Source organism: Lotus japonicus, chromosome 1 (assembly GCF_012489685.1).
Source record: "Lotus japonicus ecotype B-129 chromosome 1, LjGifu_v1.2".
NCBI classification, from domain to species: Eukaryota; Viridiplantae; Streptophyta; class Magnoliopsida; order Fabales; family Fabaceae; genus Lotus; species Lotus japonicus.
The window spans coordinates 115,215,912-115,239,430 of record NC_080041.1 but is presented as its reverse complement, the minus strand read 5'-3'; the positions used below and the strand labels follow the sequence as shown (position 1 = coordinate 115,239,430).

Sequence of the window (23,519 nt, the reverse complement as noted above, 5' to 3'; positions counted from 1 at the left end):
TCCTACATCAACAAACAACCAACGTCTATCGCCTTTGAGTTGCACTACACTGTCGAACAGTGCCGGCCACAAATGTCTTACGGTTCTAACAAGCTAATCGCCTATAATAGAAATTTAGGTGGCATCCTCACTGAACAAAGAATATTCATCAAACATAACACAACTCTTAGATGAGTTCCAAACATACTGTTAGATTTGTGATTTTGTCAAATGTTTACTTTCTATTAGGCAACATAATTTATATAAGGTACTTAATGAAGCACACTCAAATTTACAGGAATCTTTCAATAGTCAGGATGGGTGGAAAAAGATTGTGGATCCAGTTTTGCAAGCTACTTGAAATAGGGAATCTTTAGCTGTTGTGATTTCCATGACAAACAAGTGTATTTGCTCCAGACTTCTATAACCGACCATCCATTGAGGATGTCCTTTGGAACTGGCAGTATGCTTCTCAAGTCCAGGCAACAACTGATGGGAATCAGAAATAGTCAAACTGACTCCTAAGTTATGCTTCAAGCTGCTTCAACATATAACTATTTCAAGGTTGCATCGTCTTGAAATTTCTAACGATGTGTTTGTATTTCTATGAGTGCACACTTCAAGGCAGTTTAAATGTGCTTTGACATATTTGAATGTAAATACAAATACATCGTAAAAGGGTAGAAAAGTATTGACAAGCTGGCTGGCTACATACCCCAATTGGGTCAACTTTATCTAGCAAGAATTTTTATTTATATAGCGTACATTTATATGTAATTAGATGTTAGAATCGAGCGTTAGGAAGAAAAAGACATTTTTAATTTTTTACATTACCATCTATTAATCCTCCACTCACTGTGATACTTACAAAAGTCGAAGAACTTTAAAAAAGGAATGGACTCTCTGCTAGGTCATGATTCAATCTTCTTGAAATACTTGGGTGGAACAACACCATCAAAAACTTTCCATCAAGATCACCATAGGAAGCAAGAAATTAGAGAGTATCATACCATCTAATTCTTTTCTAACATCCACCAAGATCAGAACATTGACATCTCGTCGCATACCCGGAAAAAAAAAAAAAACAGAAATAAGAAATTAGGTACACATATGCAGGGGCGTATCCAGGATTTTCTCGTTGGGGGGCGAAATATAAGAGAAAAAAAAACTTCATTGAATATTATATAAACTTTAAATAATAATAAAATATTTAAATACAACTCTACGTTCTTTCATAGTACTAAATTTATCTATTATTGTATCAACAAGGATTTTTCCAGCAATTTCTCTCTCGATATATAGAACTAACAAATTTCTGAGAAGATCATCTTCAATTTTGTTGCAAAGCCGAAGTCTTAACAACTTTCATTGCAGAAAAAAATCACTCTGTAGATGCGGTTGAAACATGGAGTGTCAAAACAAGACGTATCAATCTATAAACAAGTGAAGATATTATTGTTTTTCCAGTTTCAACTAACTTCTGGTAAAACTCGGGTAAACCGAAATTTTTTCCTGAATTTGGATCTCGGGAAATTCCTTAGGATCTAAAGCTGAACTCAGTTGGAACGACAAATTCCTTATTTCTAGCTCGGAAAAATCATCTGTATAAAATTTCTCAACAAGCTTACGAATTTTCTCATTATCAAATCATTTAAAATTTTCCTTACGATCTAAAGCTGAACTAAGTGTGAGTAGTTTCACTGCCACTACATTAAATCTTCTTTTTAATTCAGATAGTTGCAAATCAATTGCAGAATAAAACACATATTCTATAATGATGTTCCATATCTCTATCTTGTTTCTTATGAGTTATGACAACCGTTACTCATAAAATAAGTGGCTTTCATGTCAGGAAATTCAACTTGATAAGTAAGCATCACAAAATATTATAACATTTTTTATATAAAAATACCTATAGTCGGTGAATGTTTCAAAATTCTTGGGGGTGCGATGACCCCTGCCAGCCCCTCCCTAGATACGCCCCTGGAAGCAAGTCAAACACTGCCACAAATTATTATATCGAAGCTCAGCATTTCTACTATCACGTCCTTAGGTAAATACACATAAGAAAAGGATAAAAGGCAATAAAATTGAAAATTTGTCATTTCGGTTCAACATTTGGACAGAGCTAGATTATCAATAACAATAATCATCATGTGTTTTGCCATTCCTTCTATATTTTGAACCTAACAACCATCCATAAGATTTGAGATAAGATGTGGACACAGCGAAATAAACATGAGCAAAATATTCCTACCCATGATTTGGAGATGAAAGTGGTGATCTTTGCAATGAAGAAATGAGTAGTTTTAAAAATTAGAACTGAAAACTGTATAATTTGACATATAAGTAGGCGAGAGTGTAAATAAGCTTCAAAGATAAATATTGAGTCTGAATTGATTGAGTTGAAATGTTTGAATTTTGTGCTCCCATAAGTGAGAACAGTTTTATTCAGAGCAAAGGTTCCCACAAACATAAATCAAAGTGCATGGAAATTGGAAAGCATAGTCTAAAACAAAGCCATAAAGAAATCAAGCACCATCTAGAGGCCTTGTTGCATCATTGCTCTAATCCTCATTGGAAGACCGTAAAGCTTGATAAAGCCAACAGCATCAGCATGATTGTATAAATCCCCAGTATCAAATGAAGAAATATCTTCTCTGTAAAGACTATAAGGGCTCTTCCTTCCAGTCACAGCAGCAGAACCTTTGTAGAGCTTCAAAGTCACTGAGCCTGTTGTGGTCTCTGTGATCTTATGCATGAAGGCGTCCAAGGACTCGCGGAGCGGATCAAACCACCTCCCAGCATAAACTAACTCTGCATACTTGAGGGCCAATGTGTCTTTCAGCTGAAGTGTTTCTCTGTCAAGTGTTAAGCACTCCAAGTCCCTCACTGCATCGAAGAGGATGGTGCCACCAGGGGTTTCATAAACTCCACGGCTCTTCATGCCTACAATCCTGTCTTCAACAAGGTCGACTCGGCCAATTCCATGCCTTCCACCGATCTCATTCAGCTTGGCAACCAAGTTTCCTGGTGAAAGCCTCTTCCCATTCACTGATACAGGAACACCATACTCTATCCCGATTTCCACGTATCTGCAACACGTTCAAAATAGCTAAAGTGTCTGAGCAATTTGGGAAACTACATGCATGTTTGTAAATTCTTCGACAATTGATTTTATTAGAAAATTCGATCATGGGGAAAAGCTTATGTAAGTAGCTTCTGGGCATCAAAATTTATTCTGAGTAAACATAAGATCATCCAAACATGCTATACACCTAATGATGTAAAGTTTGAACATGTAGGTTGGTGCATTTTCAGGAAGCCAAAGAAGCATGGACATAGAGTACTGGGTTAATATGTCCTGAAACAGCCTATTTTAAACATAAGATAACAGTAAAATAACTTTATCTGTTTCAATATTATTAAGATTTTTATTTGTAAAATAACTTTATCTGTGCCAGTGGAAAACATGCTTACTCTGGTTCATTGGGAGCATCCTCTGGGTCTGCAGTTATCATGTACATATCCTTTTTAGGTTCATTTGCTGGGTCTTCCAAAACATCACCCTTCAGTAGCACAAATTGGAAATATAAGAGAAGCAGTTAACATGTCAAATATCCAATCAATAGTTTTGGAGTACATGAGCATAAACCAATTATCATATTACAGCATCGGAATGAGGTTTCACATTACAATTTGATACTTCATGTGTCTACATTCGGTACTCAATTATAAGTTTTTCTTGCTTTTAGAAGAAATAACAAAATGTACAATGAAAAGGCATACATGAATCATTAATAAGAGTAATATCCAATCATGGAATGAAGATGCCGATGAGAACATTTGCAATAATAAGAAAAAAACTGTTCTTCTCTATTGCTACCCCTGTGACTTGAGATGATCCAATTAATAACTTTGCAGATCATGAAAATTTCCCCGAAGTTTTTCAAAGTGATCTTAGACTACAAAAGAAGCCATGAGACAAATCATAAAAACCTAGTTAACTTCAAGAAAAACTCACCTCATGGGTTATGTGCCAAAGGTTCCTGTCCCTGCTGTATATTGATTTCTTGGTTACAGGAACAGGTACATTATGCTTCTTAGCATACTCTATAGCATCTTCTCTCCCTGTAATATCCCACTCCCTCCATGGAGCCACAACATTTAACTTGGGATTCAGAGCAAAGAAAGAGAGCTCAAACCGAACCTGAATAACCATACGTAAATATAACAAAATAATTGACATGATGAAATGTTATCAGTTGATAATAAAGTACATGCCTGATCATTTCCTTTTCCTGTACAACCATGGGAGACAGCATCTGCTCCAACTTCTTTGGCAATATCCACCATGGCCTATCATCAATTCAGTAGGCATTAATATAAGTTCAAAAAAATATATATATGCCATTGCCTGATCATTATGATTCTTCTAAAATATAAGTGTATACTGCACTATGAGCTAACAGAAGAAATGACTCCATTAAGAGAAATATAGGGTGAATTTGGGTAAATAGTTTAATTAAGCACTTATGGCAATAAGAGCTTATCACGTAAGCGCTTATTCATGAGCTAATTTGAGAAACTTACTGAAATAAGTGCAAAATTGCTTATATGTAGGTATAAGTGTTTATTCATAAGCTAATCTGAAAAGCTTATGAAAGTAAGCTCAAAACAGCTTCTGGTCAAGTCATAGCGATTTTTATACCAGTCACTTACATAAGTGTCTATGCTATGAGAAGAGCTAAAACAAGCTCTTCCAAACGCGGCCATGATATTGGAGCAAAAAGAAACGACAGAGAACTAATGCTGATTGCTGAGGAGTGAGGACAATATCTCACACATAAGAAATAAAGCAAAAAAAGGAATATTTCTAAGGGTTGACATAGCTACTACTAACTTAGATGGAAGACAAGAACATCAAAATTAAGCAGAAGTGTACCTTTGCAATCACAGGGCGGGCTATTGCCGTTCCAAGCAAGTATTTCCTCTCATAAAGTGCACCAGCACGCAGGCAAGGGAATACATAGTCTCTAACAAATTCCTCCTTCAAATCCTTCACAACTAACTGGGAGGCTCCACTGGCTTTGGCCTTCTCTTCTAAACCTTCCAATTCTTGTGCACCCTATGGAATTAAGTGTTTGTAACCATACATGCAGCATATAAAAATGGTGTAAAGCAAGTTTCCCCAGTCAAAATTTTACAATCTTTCAACATCTATTCCAATAACACAATTTACCAAATAGTAATCTTGATTATAGAAAGTGAAGTTTCAAGATATAACATACTTGGCCAACGTCAGCAGTGAAGCAAACAACATCACAACCGTAGTTCTCTCTGCAAGGCAAAAATCATCAAATAAGCGATATGACAAGGAAACGATTCTGCTAGGGACAAGCAAGCATGTAATAAACCTTCGTATAAGTAATAATCACAATTTCGCGAAAGGTATCTACATGTAAATTTTCAATAAGAATACAGGACACCGGTGAATTAACAGAGTTATCTACAGACTGTTATACAAAAGGTGATAGAAAATGCCAAATTAGGTGAACTTTGAATAAAAGGACCAGAACAAGTTATATACCTCAGCCAGGGGACAACCACTGATGTGTCTAAGCCACCACTGTAAGCCAGCACAACCTTATTCAATTTCCCACGTAACCCGGTTACATTCTTGGTTTCAGGAATTTTTATATCTTGCAGCACTGCTTTTATAACTGCATGTCAAGAAAATTTCATCACTATTACAAACATCAAACTTAAATGTTGAACTCAAACACCATTGTTCCAAGCTCATATTTTTCAAGATAAACAATTGAACTAGAAAAACTGCTTTATGTAGAGTTCACACTTCATCAACCAAGTGATTTATAGCATTAATTTTTTCGTTTCCCAAAATCTATTCAGACACCCGAAATTGATCTTGGCTTCAGAATCAATGATTGAAGAATTTACAAACATGCACGAGTTAAAGTCAAAGAGTATCTCACCTTGAGTTTTCCTGGCACCAACAACACTTGTTCTTGGCCCCAACTACATCACAGAGTTCCAAAAGGATCATCAGAATTCAGAACACCATCAAAACTCAGATAACATAAATTTTAATTAAGGAGTTACTGTATATAAGACCACCTCATTGGATGACAAAGAATTCGTTTTGCAGAACTGGTGCTGAAATAGTTGCTCTGCACAGAAAAAATAGTTAACAGAGATTAAACGGAACATGCATGAGCAGAAAGCTTCATTCCCAGTTCTGAAAATGCCAACTTTTTTATGAAAAACCAAATGACATGGGGTTTTCCAAAATCCACTCTACTCTATGAATGATCATGAACTACATTTGAAGATGAAATGATTTTTTAGGTTCTATCTATTGCGGAATAGAAGGAAACGGTGAGTGCACCTCTTGCATGTCGAGCAGGAGCAAGAGCTGGGCATGAATATGTGAGAGCTGCATTCAGAGGAGCCATGGATGTTACAGGTTCAGAGAACAGATAGAAGCTACCTCACTCACTCCCCTTTTTAACGTTGTTTTGTCGGACACTATAACTCTTGTTTTTGTCAGATTGCAATTATGGCTTACGTTATGACTTCGAATCCGGATCCTCTCCTGCAACTATTTTGGTCCAGCCCCTTCTGCAGCAATCTTGACTGTCAGATGCATCCAAGTCCAAGGGTTCAAAAAATTCTAGTGCTGAAATTATTCTGAAAAATAATCTCAGCTGTTAGATCAATCTAAGGGTTGAAATCAAATGAAAAATTCCAACGAGGAGGCTCACGTTCGTTCTCCACCGCAGCCCCCGAGTTCTGATCTTCCCCACCCTCCGCCGCTGTTGAGTACAGTCAATTCAGGGCGGCGAGACCATAAGGCAACCTCCACTGCTAGAGACCCTGTAGCAGCGGTTTGGACCTTCCTCACCCTCTGCCACTGGAATTGGTGGTTTTTATTCTTAGCACCATTGACAGATTAGATGTATTGTCTTCTTTCCATTTTACTCAAGAACTGGACCTGCAACTTTATCTTTCTTTCTACAGACAGAGAACAAAAAAAACCAATTGTAAGAATTGGAGTTGGTTAATTTAGGCACATTGTGTCAATTGAATTGGAATTGATTTTTGCATACAGATTGGTTAATAGAGATGAGGAATCATTGAGAAAGAGAAGCAAAAAAAGATAAACAGAGGAATCATGGAGAAAGAGGCACGCAGGAGTGAGGGGAAGGAAACTGAAAACTGAAAACGAATAGGGTGCACGGTCAGATGCATCCTATGGTTGTAATTTAATGTCTAATTATATTCTAGGTGTTTTATTGTAGTTAGTTTTCTGATGCATCTAATGGTTAAGATTGACGCAGGAGGGCTGGACCAAAATAGTTGCAGGACATAGAAAGTATTGATTGTGTAAGTTTGGTCATTTTTTTTTTTTTTTTGAGGAACTGGGTCATTTTAATTTTTTTAAAAGTTAGTTAATTACAGTTTTTTTAAGAGTATTGAGTAATGATTTATTTAAACTTCACTTTCTCTCACATTTTTTTTCTACACATTTTTTTCCTATCTTTTTCCACTTTTCTTATTACATTAAATATCATATCACTTATTTATCTATTTTTTCTTCATACTTACCTAAGGTGGAAGTGGATAAGAAGTGGGAAGAAAAAGCAATCAAGACTCTAGGCCAGCATGGTATAAATTTCAAGTCAAAGTGTGGATAAAAGTATGTTGTCATGTTCATGTTCAATAGTCAACAAATATAAGTCTAGTATACTAAGTCTCTTTAAGATTCTTATCAAAAGAAAATTACTTCAACATTTTTGCCTTCAGCCTCAAAAAGTCTATTCACAACTCTTCCTTCTTTATGCTAGTATTTTGTGTCGGATTTGTTTTCTCACTAAAGAGAAAAGAGAAAGTAAAAAAAATAAATCCTCACTTGGGTGGTGATTTATACTTAGTCATTAAAAAAATTACACTACTCAAAACAATTACTTTGTATAAACTACACTATGTGTGTAAAAAAACCACCCATCTAATTTTCTGAACATTAGTTAGTACCAATGACAGATGCACATAGAGCATGGCAAATGCCCCCACGTGATTTATAAAAAATTCACTAATAATATAGTTAAGTATATGAATATCAAGTGTAAATTTTCCCCACTCAATCAAAATTGCTCCCACTCAACAAAAGATGCCTTCGTTAGATGTATCTCTACCATTAGAGATACTCTCACATACTCATATTTGTCATATTGAAATTGAATATGTACTCAAATGATAATAAATACTTAATTATATGACTATGTATTTAACCTTAGATACTACCATTGGAGATGCTCTCATATACATATTGCCCCTGCAACATAAATTTTTTTAGTCACCGTTTAATCCCAATAAAAGGATAGAAGAAAATGTAGGAAAAAAAAAAGTATATGAAAAGAAAAGACAAATAGAAAAGAAAGCAAAAACTCTTTACTTCGAGAATACGTATTCAAATACGCCAAAACGAGGCGCAAAACGTGCGAACCAAGACAACTATAAAAACAAAATGTAGTTATTTTATTTTTTTTGTACTGCAAAATATAGTTACTAAAAAAAAAAGGAAAGAGGATGGAAATTTAAAAACCAGACAAAGCGTCAAATCAATTAAAAAAATATCTCTTCCATTTGAATTTGTCATCATCTTCAAAGCAGGTAAAATTGCCTTTAAATAACTTAGTATTATTTTATATAAAAATAAATAAAATTTTTTCGTACATATTTTAATATAAATTTATTGGTAAGTAAACTTTATTCAACTCCACTACTGTAATGCCAAACGTCACCTTATTCTTCATTCATAATTTTATAATTCCACTATCTTCCTATATAAATAAACTCTAAGTCCACCCTCATTTTTCACACTGCTCTAATCCCAAATTGAACAAAAAGAAATAAAAAATAAAAATTGATAGTAGTGCTGAAAATTAGGAAGGAAAAAAATGCAGAAAGAAGAACAAGTGATCGCAATCACAAACAGCAATGAGCATTTGGATTCGTTTCTGTGTCCTAGCTTCAACAGCTACTCCACCGATCAACTCGCCGGAATCGCCGCTCAAGTTGGCCGAGACAACCTAAACGACGATACAGATTTCGAGTTCGTCGCGTTTCAAGAGACCGCGGACGACGACGCCGTTTTCCCGCTCTTCAACCGCGATCACCTGAAGGACAATCACAGCAGCGACACATCCGCGTTGACAATTCGCCGGAGCGAACGCGATCCTCCACCGCCGACGCTGAGCGGGTGCAGGAAGAGTAATTCGACGGGATCGTGGTCTTCGAAGCGGTGGAAGCTTCTGGATCTGCTTCGTCGGAGCAACAGCGACGGAAGGGAGTCGCTAGGGTCACTAACGCCGTCGCCGTCGAAGAATAAGGCGAAAGAGCAGTGGAACTCCGGGAGTGTCGAAGTCACCGGAAAATCGAAGGCGAAGGGTTTCGCCGACGGCGGGAAGAAAGCTCCGGTATCGGCGCACGAGGCTTTGTACGTGAGGAATAGGGAGTTGAGAAGAATGGCTACGAAGAAATCGTTTTTGCCGTATAAGCCAGAATTGGTTGGTTTTTGCACAAGGCGTTTGGGCAAGGCATTCCCTTCATTTTGAGTTCATTGCGTATTCCAATTTTTTTTTTGCTTTTCTTTTCCGTCACGCGCGAGATAATTAGAATATTAGATGGAGATTCTTCTTTCTTTTTTCTTTTTGGATTTGCTCTTCTTAATTTGATGTCAATTGTATGATTTGTATCTATCACGTTGTATATAGCATCACAATTGGGTACCCCATCACAATTTGTATTTTGTAACTCAAATTGTTTTGACAATATATCTACATTGTTTACAGCTCACAATGAGTGGGTAAGAGGTAGAGGAAAGATAGAAATATGATGGCGAATCTGTAGGTGTATGAATTGTTAGAGGTGATATAAAAAATGTGTATTTGCAGGGTTTAATGTTTAGTGTTCAGTGTTGAATATAGAAGGAGAGAGATATGATAGTTGATTATTGACTTTTCTTTTGTCGAAGGTTTTTTTTTTGTCAAAAGTTGATTATCGATTTAATTGTAGAGTTTAGTAAAAAAGAAAAGAAAAATATATAATATAAAGCTTATGGGGAAAACAACACTCTGGGTCAAGTTTAACCTAGTCTGATTAAGTTTCTCAAAACCAACACAACAAATTCATATAGAGCAACTAGTTAATCCAATCTCAGTTCCCTAATCCCTACAAAATTGTTGTTTGTGCAAGGAGAAGAAAAACACCTGCATGCTTTCAAGAGAAATTATAAAATGGAGAAGAGATTCATAGAAGAAAAATTTACTTTATATATAAAGACTGGAAAATCAAATCATAACAAAGACTAGGATCCACATTTGCCAAAGTCTTAAGATTATTTAGTCAAGCATGGCTATAGAAATAACTAAGAATACAAGAAAAATAATCTTAGAATTCTCCAAAAGTAGCTCCAAACTAAGGTATAAGTCTTACAAATCTCAAAGACTAAATGAAATAAAAGAAAAACAAGTGTCCTATTTATAACATGAAACTGGCGCGCAAGCTGTGGCTGGTGGCGCTTAAGCGCTGGCCTTCAGACTTTACGAAAGAATTTTTTTTTAGTGATATCAAGACTCAAAATCTTCATTAATAATCAGAAAAGTGATTGAAGGATAAAAAATGCGGTTCATCACCATCCTAAACAAGAAAATTATTCTGCTCAGGAGTTATAAGGAAACTAAAATATTTAGCTCGCATAATACAACCGACTTCTAGTCACAAACACTATTGGCACTAAGGGAACCTGAGAATCTCATATATTGCTAGGATATAGATTACTCAATGTTATATTTACAAAAGTAAGGGATTGAAATTAAATCAACCAGACAAGCACTACCCAAGCACACATCACTTAACAAAATTATGAAACCAAAATCAATTTCCCGACTTAGAATAAAATAAAACGGAAAGAAAGCGGATCTTAGCTCATCATGCGTAAATTTCATAAATTGCAAATAGAAATCAGAACAAATTAAAGAAAAACTTTAAAAATTAAAATATCTCTAGGAAATCATCCCTGCCAAAAATTTTCAATGAGCAATATAACCTCTGCATCGATTAAGACAAGATGCTAGCATCTGGTTTGGAGGAATCACCAAAACACATCTCCCACAAATGAAACTTGATATCTCTTTCCAGACATAAGCTGCGGAGGGAATTGACAAGTCCAACCATAAAATACATGAATAATACTAAAAAAAAAAAAAAGATGAAGGATGAATTGAGTTTCATATATCTATTGATTCAGGAATTCAGGAACTAACACAGTTGAGGGATGAGAAGAAACACCGAACAATGACATATGAACAATGAGATTTATCGGGACATTGATGAATTGCGTAAAGGGAATGAACCTGTTGCACTTGTACTAAACTGACGAGATCCAACTCAGGGGAAAACATTCAATGACGAAATCTCCCATCATCTTGGCTTTTGAATATGTTCATCACCTAACCATAACCGGTGAGAGCTTCCACCTTCTCCTTCCACCATCTTCTCTCCTTATTCTCACCTAACCCAATCTATAATGAAGAAAAATATGCCGAGATGATGAAATTCTTCGTCACCTTATGATCATCCCCAAACGTAAAGGGTGAAAATTTCGCCCTTCTACTTCCACCATTTTCTCTTCTCCTTATGAATATAACTTAAACGATATCTAGGGTGATAATGATTTTTCGATAATCTTTCCTTGTCCTTCTCCTTGCTTCGAACTTCAATCCTCTTCTCTTCTCCACCTATCCTAACCTAACCCTATCTATAGTGAGGGAACCCTGTCAGGATGACGACAATCTCGGACAAAAACACTCTTCTCCTTCAACCCCTCTTTCTTCAACAAACACAGTGAGGTAAGCGAGAGAAAGAAAGAGTGGAAAACAACCTCGCTGACATATCTTTGGGTCAGCCCAATGCTAAAGAGGACAAATCAATGACCAAGATTGAATGAGGACAAGTTGGGCAAAAAAGTTGAAATCAATGACAAATATTAAAAGTTGTCAGCAGTGATTTCATGACTTTTAATTAATCTCTAGTAAATAGATCTTTATGTTTTAATTTTTTATTTTTGTACATACTTTCATATCTCTCACCTTTTCTCCATTTTACCTCTTTCTATAGTGGGGTGAAAATTGAGGTATGTAATAAAGATTATTTTCATGCTAGATCTTGAATCAATGCTCTCAACATAAAGCTTTGATTATTCACGGAAGAAGAGGGATATACTTTTTCATTCCCACGTGGAACGCGAAGTCGACAACACGGGTCCGATGCAATCGCCACGTGCACCTCCAATTTCTTACCCTGACCCTGTGCCTCCTCTTCCGCTAAACTTTCTTCGATTCCAAAAAAACCAAAACCAGAAATAAAAAACCACCGTCACACTCTCACCTCACACCACTGTAGCCACCACCACCGCCACCATGTTCCCACTGCAATTCACCACCCATTCTCCTCATCCTCCATCCTCATTGCTGAGCAGCATCAACAGCTCATCCTTCTGCCCCACGCCTCGCTTCCTCTTCAATCCCTACATCAACAACAGTAACAGCAAGCATTGCTTTCTTCGCTCTAATGGCGGAAGCCTCAATCTTAGGGTTTTCGCTATGTCTGATAATTCCAAATTCAAGATGAATCTCAATGAGTACCTCGTCACTCTTGACAAGCCCCTTGGCCTCCGGTTCGCTCTCACCGCCGATGGCAAAATCATCGTCCATTCTATCACCAAAGGGGTACACTCCAATCTCCATGCATTCCATTTTCCCCAATCATCATAATATTATTATTATTATTATTTATTTTTATTGTGATTTATGGTAATGTAGGGTAATGCTGAGAGATCAAGGATAATTATGGTGGGTGACACTTTGAAGAAAGCTGGTGATTCGTCTCAGAACAGTCTTGTTGAGATTAAAGACGTTGGAGATACACAGTATGTCTTTTGATTTTGCAATTGGATAGTGGAGTTCATGGGGAATGCTTAATTTTTTCTTACTAAATTTAGATAATTTTATAAAAATTGTCTCGAATAATTTTTAACTTAAAATGGGAAAAAAAACTCTCCATCAATTTGTTTTTTTGATTTTTTACTCTTTTTGTTTCATTGATTCATATTGACTGTTAATTTGGAATTTCACGATGGTTAATGGATGTTCTATAGAGCTAAATCGAGTTGCATTTATATTATTGCTCATTTAGGTCTATTTCGAGTGAAGTTATGTTTGGTGTTTGATGTTTGGCGCTGAGTTGTTGGCTTGTCCTTGTCCCACTTAGTATGCCCAATTTCATCTGGCCCATGATATGATAATGCTGTTTGTAATCTGCTCAAGTTTCGGTACTAATATAAGATGCTTTTACTGGCTCAATCAAGCACAATTGTGAACTTTTGACCAAACTAGGGAAAATTCTGTTTTTCATTTATTTCTATCTGTGTTTATGCATCGAATTCTCATGGTTACAGTGCTGCTGTGTTGAACTTAGTCTTGTAAAATCATTTATATGTCTTTACCTAATAACCTAAGCATGCGGGAGAGTGGTTTTTGAGACCTAGAATTGATTAATGATGATTAATAGCAACAAGAAAATATAAAAAATTGGCACTTTATCATGTATGTTTTGGTTTTGGGATTCTTTTTAAAGAGAGAATTACCAATCGTAGCTGAACATGATACATTGCTACTTCGTCATTTTTTAGGGCAATAGAAATTGGCTGGCTTAGTTCTAAGATATTAGATACCTTTGAAAGATGCAAAGTTACTACTTCATTGATCATCACAATATATTCTGTTCATAGGTGTTTTATTTTTATTTTTTCAGTGTTTTGGTTTCCTCAGGAAGGTGCTACAGGAGCAAACAAATTCTTTTAGCTTGGTTCTTGAGAGGCCCACATCTCCTTTTCCCGTCCAACTACTGCAGAAGATGAATGATCTTGAAATATTGTTTAATAGAGGTCGAGTTCCTATTCTCACATGGAACAGGACACTATTGGCATCAAATTTACAACCATCTAGTGAGAGCTGTGGGAATTCTGGATTTGTGATGTTCAGCTCAAAGTTTCTTAAATCCAAAGGAAGCAAGTTATTGGGCAATCAAAACCAACATGCCATCACTCATGGTGAGAGAAATTTCCTTAGCGAACACACAACACAACTTGCTTGTATTTTTACTGAAGAAGCATGTGGAGATGGAGACTGGGCTCATGGAAGTTTTCCACTTGAGGAATATATTCAGGCCCTGGATCGTTCCAAGCATGAGATGTACTATAATCACTCCCTTGGTATGCGTTATAGTAAGGTATGCAGTTTATTGTTTTTACTCATGTGATACATTCAATTTGTTTGTTTTTCCTTTATTATCATAACTTATGCTCTAAATGTTTAGATTACAGAGCAAATATTTGTGGGATCCTGTATACAAACAGAAGATGATGTGGAAACCTTATCAAAAGTTGAGGTAAAGATACTGTCTCCTTATTTTCAATTCCGAGGACATCTCTGTAATCCCAGTTTTATGTTAACAGTCAAAATTGCAATTGAAAAAATTATTAATCGCTATAGTTGCAAAACTAAAATATGTGAAAAGACACACACAGTTCTCAGAGTGTGCTTTACCTATCTCAGTAAAGTATATGAATATATGATTGGTTCGAAGAATGTCTTGAGATTCAGGCAATTGCTGATGATATGACTTGTAAATACATTCTTCATCATGCCTACATACTTCATTGTTTAGGAAGTATTACACTTGTTTTTTAGTCTAAGTAGTGACAAGATTTGCTATGACATTTTATTATTGTCCGACTGATACTGAGATTTTGCTTCTGTTCAATATATAATGATTGCAGCTAAGTTTGCTTGGTTAATCTGACCCGTTCATTGATAGTCTTAATGACGATCCTGCATGTATTTTGGTCGTACTGATGATCCTGCATGATGGATTTAAAAACCTCGCAAACTTATCTTTCTTTTGCTGAATCAGTGATGCTACAGATATAAGCCATTATTATTAGCAATTTAGCTTGTTTCAGAAGTGTACCAGGGAAATAACATAGTAACTGCATTATGCTTATGAAATCAATGATCCAATTGAAATGCACAAAGCATTTGACCATGGTCTTTTGCATCAAAGGCATGATGTGGAATGAAAAATTTGTAGTTGGTCTGTTCTTTCTGGTTAGTTGGCTACTATTGCTTTTCTCCTAGTCCAAAGGTGGTGGCACTTAAAATATCTGTTTCTGTTGTTCATAAATTTCCATTAAAATTGATTTTTTTTTTCTTTTGGACTGTGGTCACTCTTATGTTTTCTTTCTAAAAAGCCTTTTAAGCATTAAATCTTTCTACAGGGAGTTACTGCTGTGTTGAACTTCCAAAGTGGAGCTGAAGCTGAAAATTGGGGAATCAATGTAAAATCAATCAACGACGCTTCTCAAAAGAATAATATTCTCATGATCAACTATCCCATACGGTAATTTAGGGTTCAAAGCATCCCATTTTTTTGATTTATTTTCTTAAGAATTTCTTGTAACTAAATAATTAGTCTACCTCTGGGATATCTTCTTCGAATATTTGCATCTCAATAGCCATCCTTATTTATATCAAGGCTAGTCATATGAACAAGAAAATGCAAGTTTCAAGTGTCACTTTGCGATGGGAATTGACAAATGCTGAATATTGTTTAACTCTTGATTTTCGTCCTCTCATACTTTGATGATTTCTTTTATTTGAGTTTCATTGCTGGTGTTTTCAGGGAGGGAGATTCTTATGATATGAGGAAAAAACTGCCATTTTGCGTGGGGCTTTTACTACGGTTGCTAAGGAAGAATCTTCGTGTTTTTGTTACTTGCACGTCTGGATTTGATCGGTCTCCTGCTTGTGTGATTGCATACTTACATTGGATGACAGATGTTTCCCTTCATGCAGCCTATACTTGGGTCACTGGGATGCACACATGCAGGCCTGACAGGTTTGCCTGGCTAAACTTTGAAGTTTAAACGCTTTTGCATCATGTGTTGACTATCTGTTACATTTTCTGTTCAAAAGGGTGTGAGAGAACGCTAAATAGTTCTGTAAAAAGAATTTACTTTGATATGCAATCTTTCTGATTGGAGGTAAAGAGGATAGTGACCTACAAGTTTTGAATCAGCCTGAAGAATTTCAATGAAAAATGATTGGTTAGTGGGATAGGCTTTGTTGTTGTTGTTTTGTTAACGATTTTCTCATTGAGGTATCATCTTTTTGAATTCTTTGTGGTCTCTTTCTTACAGTCACTCCTAATTCGTAATCGTATTACTTTCATACATGGCTTTGCTAGTGAAACCTGCTGATAAATTCTCTAATGCTGAAATAGTTGGTGAGGTATCATATTGAATTCAGGGGATCAGCAATAAAAAACACTTAAAGGAAATAAAAAGAACAGAGTCTTTTGTCTTTCACCAGGCACTACATGTGTGGCCCATAGAAGAAGATAATAAGGGTTGTGGATTATTTGGTAGGTAGTATTTTTAACATGTGGAGGTTGTCGTCAAAATAACATATAAAGGATTATGCTTTCAATGTCGTTGAATTCTTGGGGATCATAGCTTGGTTTTGCAAGTAAATGCCTTGTTTAAATATGCATGTTACCTTCTGTCATTGACAATCTCAACTCATACCGATAGGACAAAAAAAAGATAACCTACAATATAACAGAAATTATAATGTTATAAGAAGTTATGCTCCTATTGTTCCTTTGTTCCCCCTTTCAAAACTATTTTGAAGTTATTTTTGGCCTTTTTTTCCATTCTTTACTTTCTCAAACATATAATAGAGACATAACTGCAGGCCCGCAATTGCATGGGCGACATGGGATCTTATAGCTATGGTTGAAAGCGGCACACACGATGGACCTCCAACACATGCCGTCACATTTGTGTGGAATGGTCATGAGGTAACAAACCAGACAGCTATAGCTCCACCATAGTTTGTGGCTAATATTATAATCTGAATCATTATCGAATTATAATCAAATCTGATTCTGATCAGATCCTATGAAATAGGGTAGTTATTAATTTATTATTTATTCATTCTGTCCTTTTTTACATAGCAGATTGGCTCCTTATTTAAAGCCATTTCTGCCTTTAGATCAGTATTGTACTTCTAAATCATTATTGGAGAAATAAACATAGTGTTGTTTGATCCATATACAGTCAATCCCACCTAGTGGTGAAAGGTTTTGGTGGTGGTGGTGCTTGTAAAGTAGCATGTCGAATGCTAAACTGGAAGATCTTTGGGATTGAGGTTTGTTGTTTTGGGTGGATTTACTGGTGGAGTCAAGGTTTGGTCTACATTGCTTCGGAGCATCCGAAAGGTTGCGGTTTGAAATGTACAAGCTGAACAAAGATAATTGCTGTTTGGAATGAGGGCTTGTAGGTTGGCATTAGCTGGGTAAGCTGAGAATAGAATTAAGTGAAGTCTAAGATGAGTTAAATGTTACCAGTTTGCATTGGGATGCACTGCCACATGCAGCTTGAATAGCAGCACACAGGTTTGATGCGAGGATGGATGTTGTCTGGATGACAGTGGCTCGTGTGTGTTTGAAGAGTTCATCAGATGTACGGTCAATGACAGTGGGTCTTAGATGAGAAATTGAGCGATGAGTTTTCTGGGGAGGTCGCTGGTCTGAGATTGCAGCCAGCTATAGACGGCAATGACAATGGATGGGCTTGGTGCCCAGAGGTGATCAGTGCGTGATGAAGGCAGAAATGGTGGCCAGCCATAACATAGGTGGCTGCTATAGATGCTGTGATGAAGGGAGGCTAGGAATTGTGGTACCAAATCAGCTTGAATAATCAAATCAGTTAATTTTTTCTGTGCTGAATTCAGAATTGTACACAATATTACAACATGTAGACTAAGCTAAAAATTTCCGTTCCTAAAAATGTGTCTAAATTTCCGGTAACAAGAAATAATTTACAATAATAGCAGATGTAGCCAACGTTGGACTGTCACAATGCCTGATTTTTATGCTTATTCATTTTAGTCCCTTTGTTTTATCTTTCCACTGATATCACCACATCTGTGTGAAATGGTTTTGTGGTGACAAACCAGCTAGTTATGGCTTCGTACAGCTTTGTGGTTAATTTATCTCTTGATTCTTTAAAGAAGATTAAATCTTTCTTTTTATTTATATTGATCATAATTATAAGTTTTTTGTGGTTTTACATGTAAATCTTTTTGGTTTTTATGTTTCAGGGAGAGGATGTAACTTTGGTTGGAGACTTTACTGGAAATTGGAAAGAACCACTCAGGGCAAAGCACCAGGGTGGATCAAGAAATGAAGTAGAAGTTAAACTTCCACAAGGAAAGTACGTGCTCTACTTTTTTACCACAATTCTTTGAATGGATTCAAATTTCAAAGTCCTTTTTCTATCTCAGCTTGACGACATAATTGGCTAAAATTTCTCACGAGCCATTTTCTAATATCCCACCCTATTCATTTTATTTGAATTTTTTTCTATTTCACTTTTGCGTCTGAAGCATAAAACAGCCTCCCTGAAAAACAAGAAAAAGGCACAAAACAATACGTGAGAAGTAAATGGTTTCCTCCATTGTGCAAGATTTATGTATAACATGGATATGATACCACTCTTTACTTTCAGGTATTACTACAAGTTCATTGTTAATGGACAATGGAAACATTCAACTGCTTCACCAGCAGAAAGGGATGATAGCGGAAATGTTAACAATATAATTGTGATTGGTGAAACCGCCAACGTTCGGCCTTTTGTACAACACCAGCAGAAAGTATGGTCACAATCAATATTTGCGTTTTTATTTATCTACATATATAGCAATTATTCTTTTGCAACTTTTTGTTCACGGATTTGCAATGTGAAAATTTCTTGTTTTGCTTTCTGCATCTGCTTATTCCTGCTAATTCTTGATTGTGATTTGTGAGAGAAACCTGTATTTTAAACCTATACGTTAGGATTGTTTCATTCATATGTTAAATTTATATATGATAGAATTTTGTTTCAAGTTTACAACAGGCTTAATGCTTATCATTTAATCACTATCTGATTTTTGTTGTTCTAGGATGCCAACATTGTGAAGGTGATAGAAAGGCCTTTGAATGAAAAAGAGCGGTTTATGTTGGCGAAAGCAGCTCGTTGTATTGCTTTCTCTATCTGTCCTATCAGATTAGCTCCCAAATAATTGCATAGAAGCATAAAAATGTACAGAATTATTTCAGTTGGCACACGTTACTGAGGCTATCCCAATTTGGTCAGAGTTTGTTATGAATGCACGTAGTATGAGTAATCACACCATGAGGAGTATGTATTGGCATTCAACTCTTGTAATATATGAGACCAGTCTTGTATGTTGTACTGCTCAGCTTCCCCTCTTTCCAGCCCTGTGCTTTTTATCCCCATTCTGGTATTCGTATCAGATACTCACTGTACCAATTATTGCCCTATGTAATTTGCTGTTAAGTATCACAGCTAGATATCTTGATTTTAGTTTTGACAAATGGCAAGTTTTAGCAAGGTCACTTGTATTATATTTGTTTTTTCATTGTTTACCTGGATGGTTTAGGATCCTCTCATGTTACATGATAATTTCAAGTAAAACGTTGTTTCTATCTCTCATTTCTTAAGTATTCAGAGGAAAAGAAAGAGATCAATACATAAGTTCAACTCGACGAGTCATGATTTTTTCACAGGATTCTGATCCCGTTCCACATACTCTATAAACTCTGTTGCTCCTTTAGTTTTGGAGTCCTAGTGAGTATTCATTTCCAGTTGATTATTAGGTGAACGATGATAGGAGCATCATTTCAAATTATTTTGGTTTTAAAACTGAGTCAAGTTTATTTGTTACTCGCATTATGAAAAGCGATTATGGTAGCAGTGGCGGATGAAATACCAAAACTTAACTTTTGATTCTTATGAAAAGCGATTTAGAAACCATGTTCAATATCATGTCTTTGTAAACCTTGCCTATTGCTGTGCTAAATAAGTATCCCTTTTCGAGTTAGTTTATTGTTCATAGAAGTTTTACAGGGTTTTCTTAGCTCTTTATTGAGATAAACCAAGACTATATCAACTTGCTAAGATAATGTTGAAATGTTGAGTGGTTTTGCAAGACTTGAGTGTTTTTAGGTTGTTGCTGGAATGGAAGTGAAAGTACTTTTACCTAAGCTGAGCCATTATTCCCTTGAAAACTTGCTATTTGTCTTACATTGTGATGTGTGATAATGTGTGGTAATTGTTTAAGAAATTGCTAATAGCTCTAACTAATTTATTCTTGGCTATGATCATTGAACCACCAACACTACATGCACCCTTCAACCGTCTCATTTTTCACTCTATCTAGAAGATTAGCATAAGACTGCAGTGTAGTGGTAAATTCTGATGTCCAAATTTCTCTTGCCAAAACAGTGGTCAAACTACTGTATATATTATTATGATATGATATTCAATAATACATATTATAATGTTTTCTTCACTCCCATGATCCCACCCACCCTGTGCATTTGCAGGATAGTCAACAGCAAGAGGATGTGAACCTATCATATCATAGTTAATTTGATAGGATTAGATTAGTCTCTCTTTTCATTTACAGAATAGTCAGCTTTGGTTTGTTAAATCCCCACCCTCACCCAAAATTTCTCTGATCAAAACACCTTACAACTGCTATCAATGATGACCAAGTTTTTATTTCTACCTTTCACAATAGTGATAGTTGCAGCAGGAGTATCATTCACTGAAGGCTCTCAGTATCCAGCAATTTTCAACTTCGGCGATTCAAACTCAGACACAGGAGCCATATCTGCTGCATTCACAATTGTTCATCCTCCCAATGGCCAAAACTTCCTTGGAGCCCTCTCAGGAAGGTACTCTGATGGCCGTCTCATCATTGATTTCATTAGTAAGCAAAAACCCTAAAACCATTCTCTTAATCTCTTTGCATTCAATTTGTTAAAATCAGTAACAATTTTGGTGATCCTATATATGCAGCTGAAGAATTGAAGCTGCCATACCTTGATGCATATTTGAACTCAGTTGGAGCAAATTACAGACATGGTGCAAATTTTGCAACAGGAGGATCCTCAATTCTTAAAGGTGGTTATAGTCCTTTCCATCTTGCGTATCAAATATCTCAATTCATACAGTTCAAGTTGCGCACTCAGATTCTATTCAACGGTTAGTTACTTTCTCCAAGCTTCTTCCTGTTTTAAAAGCAGCATTAGCCCAGAAATTGGGGGTTACACATCGAGTAGAAACACTCATATTAAGAAATGTACTTGCGGGCTACATGTGCTGTTAAATTAGGGTTCAAAACAATAATTAGATCTTTTAGCTCTCTCTTAAGGGCGAAGGGCGAGTACATCCGTTTCAAAATAACTGTCTAGAGCAGAAACACACATATTAAGAAATACAACTACATATTGTTAACTTTATAATACATTTGTTCTTCTATTCTATGTATTTTTACGTCTCCTCATTTATTCTTCTCATAGGGGCATTATATGGAAAAACATCAATTAATGTTCAATTGGAATTGTAAGTAGAAATTTATGATGAAACAGTTTTTTTTGAATAAGTGGACAGTTATAGTTATTTTGAAAGAATGGAGTAACTTTTAGTTTTAGCCTTATCTGGATTTCTTAATTCAGTTGATCATTTTTAATAATTTACTGAAATTGATTGGTTTTTTTGATAGATCCACTTTTTCATTATAGATGCAGAAGCAGAATGGTTTATTCCTTCTAACAACAACACATGAACTTGTGTGTGTGATATTCCAGGAACAGAACAACATTTTAGAAGCAGTATTCCACGGCCTGAAGACTTCTCCAGGGCCCTATACATGTTTGATATTGGACAAAATGATCTTTCCTATGGTTTTCAGTACAGTTCAGAGGAACAACTCCGAGCGTCTCTTCCTAATATCTTGAGCCAGTTCTCCCAAGCAGTGGAGGTAAGAAAAGCTGCAAAAACAACCAAAGGCCTTGTTGGCATAAAAATCAGATAGGAGTATTAAGTTCTAACACTAGATCTAGAGCCTATTTGGATGCTGATCAAAGAGCTATTATTGGAGTTTATCCAGTGCTTTTTTCTAGCAGATAAACTCCAATAAGTGCTCTTAGTCCATATCCAAACGGGAGCCTAATATTTGTCATGTGTGTGTTTTAGCAACTCTACAGCGAAGGAGCCAGAGTATTCTGGATTCACAACACTGGCCCAATTGGGTGCTTGCCCTTGAATTTCCTTGCTTACGGTAAGTCAAAAAAGGGTAATGTGGATGCCAATGGGTGTGTGATATCTCAGAATGGGATCGCACATGAATTTAACTTGCAGCTCAAGAACCAAGTGCTTCAGCTAAGGAAAAAGCTCCCACTTGCCAAATTAATTTATGTTGATGTGTATAAAGCCAAATATGAACTTGTCAGCAATGCAAGGAAGCTAGGTGATCTTCAAATATCCAAACATTCACACAAGTGAAAACTGAATTGCAGTGTGTTGGTTATGTTTGATTATCCTGGCCCCAATTAACTTGTGTTTGCTTTTTGGCAGGTTTTGTCAATCCATTGGAGTTCTGCTGTGGCAATTACCTGGGAGGTTACAAGATAAGTTGTGGCCAGAATACCACAGAGAGTGGAACAGTTTCTGACAAGACATGTAAAAATCCATCTGAGTTTCTTAGCTGGGATGGCGTACATTACTCTGAAGAAGCAAACTTGTTGATTGCTAAACAAATTCTCTCTGGCGCATTCTCTGACCCACCAGTTACTATTAGGCAGGCTTGTTTCTGAGCATAGTACAAGTAATGTTCTGTTACATGCATGTTTTCCCAGTTCATGTTTCAGTAAGAAAGTGTCAAGGGAGTCAATTACGTCAACAATTTAAGAGCTATTTGATTTGGAACCTGTTTGGATGCAAACCAAAAGCACTTTTGGAGTTTATTTACTGTTTTTTTTAGTAGATAAGTTTCAATAAGGCCGTATCCAAACGGCTCTAACAAGGTATCTTAATTTAGTTGAAAATTTCAGGATACTGTAATGGCAGTGCAGCCAAAAATATCTGTTTCTTTATAAGATTGGTAGATATATTTCATTGAGGACAGATTAAAAGATTCTATTGCAGATCTCTCTTGGGCTGTGGACTTTGTGAACATGTACTTTCTCCATCTTTTCTTTTGATCCAAAAAAAATATTGAAGTACATTAAATAAAATAGATATTATTTGCATTTTTTTATCCTCTGCTTTTCCTTTATGTGCGATTTTGGTCCTCAACTCATACTTTCAATTGCTCGAATTTGGTCTCTGAAATTTTCTAGATGTTACAGTCAGGCCTCTCCATTAGCTTTCGATCTATATTAGGAGTAGTATTTTTTTACAAACTTCATTTTCAGATAGCAACTGTGAGTTTCCCCTTAGGCCTCTGCATGCCTTAGAGCAATTTGAGCATTAAACCTTC

The 23,519-nt window shown here is 36.1% G+C and overlaps 4 protein-coding genes across 6 annotated transcripts; 3 read left to right on the top strand and 1 right to left on the bottom strand.

The window, feature by feature from the left end:
• Nucleotides 1-2,345: 2,345 nt before the first annotated feature.
• On the bottom strand, nt 2,346-7,244 carry LOC130729543 (argininosuccinate synthase, chloroplastic-like). Of its 3 annotated transcripts, XM_057581327.1 has the most exons (12): nt 7,110-7,240; nt 6,765-7,014; nt 6,389-6,690; nt 6,118-6,170; nt 5,976-6,018; nt 5,570-5,702; nt 5,271-5,319; nt 4,925-5,107; nt 4,264-4,338; nt 4,004-4,189; nt 3,460-3,548; nt 2,346-3,074 (listed from the first exon to the last, which is right to left on the bottom strand). In XM_057581327.1, exons 3-12 carry the CDS (start codon nt 6,453-6,455, stop codon nt 2,522-2,524), a joined length of 1,431 nt encoding a protein of 476 aa, XP_057437310.1. In that variant the 5' UTR covers nt 6,456-6,690; nt 6,765-7,014; nt 7,110-7,240; the 3' UTR covers nt 2,346-2,521. The 3 variants fall into 3 exon arrangements, with proteins under 3 accessions (XP_057437310.1, XP_057437308.1, XP_057437309.1); XM_057581325.1 differs by having other exon boundaries at nt 6,765-7,244; XM_057581326.1 differs by having other exon boundaries at nt 6,389-6,621; nt 6,765-7,244.
• Nucleotides 7,245-8,785: 1,541 nt separating this feature from the next.
• LOC130732486 (uncharacterized) lies at nt 8,786-9,861 on the top strand. The gene has a single exon (XM_057584523.1). It carries the CDS (start codon nt 8,961-8,963, stop codon nt 9,615-9,617), a length of 657 nt encoding a protein of 218 aa, XP_057440506.1. The 5' UTR covers nt 8,786-8,960; the 3' UTR covers nt 9,618-9,861.
• Nucleotides 9,862-12,293: 2,432 nt separating this feature from the next.
• On the top strand, nt 12,294-19,679 carry LOC130729541 (phosphoglucan phosphatase LSF1, chloroplastic). Its single transcript, XM_057581323.1, has 10 exons — nt 12,294-12,791; nt 12,885-12,991; nt 13,893-14,352; nt 14,440-14,511; nt 15,401-15,522; nt 15,805-16,020; nt 16,878-16,983; nt 18,288-18,400; nt 18,695-18,839; nt 19,131-19,679. Exons 1-10 carry the CDS (start codon nt 12,483-12,485, stop codon nt 19,248-19,250), a joined length of 1,770 nt encoding a protein of 589 aa, XP_057437306.1. The 5' UTR covers nt 12,294-12,482; the 3' UTR covers nt 19,251-19,679.
• An 887-nt stretch (nt 19,680-20,566) lies between these two features.
• LOC130729542 (GDSL esterase/lipase At5g14450-like) lies at nt 20,567-23,188 on the top strand. The gene is made up of 5 exons (XM_057581324.1): nt 20,567-20,966; nt 21,056-21,241; nt 21,847-22,019; nt 22,235-22,508; nt 22,616-23,188. The coding sequence occupies exons 1-5, from the start codon at nt 20,738-20,740 to the stop codon at nt 22,852-22,854; spliced, it is 1,101 nt and encodes a 366-aa protein (XP_057437307.1). The 5' UTR covers nt 20,567-20,737; the 3' UTR covers nt 22,855-23,188.
• The last annotated feature ends 331 nt before the right edge of the window (nt 23,189-23,519 follow it).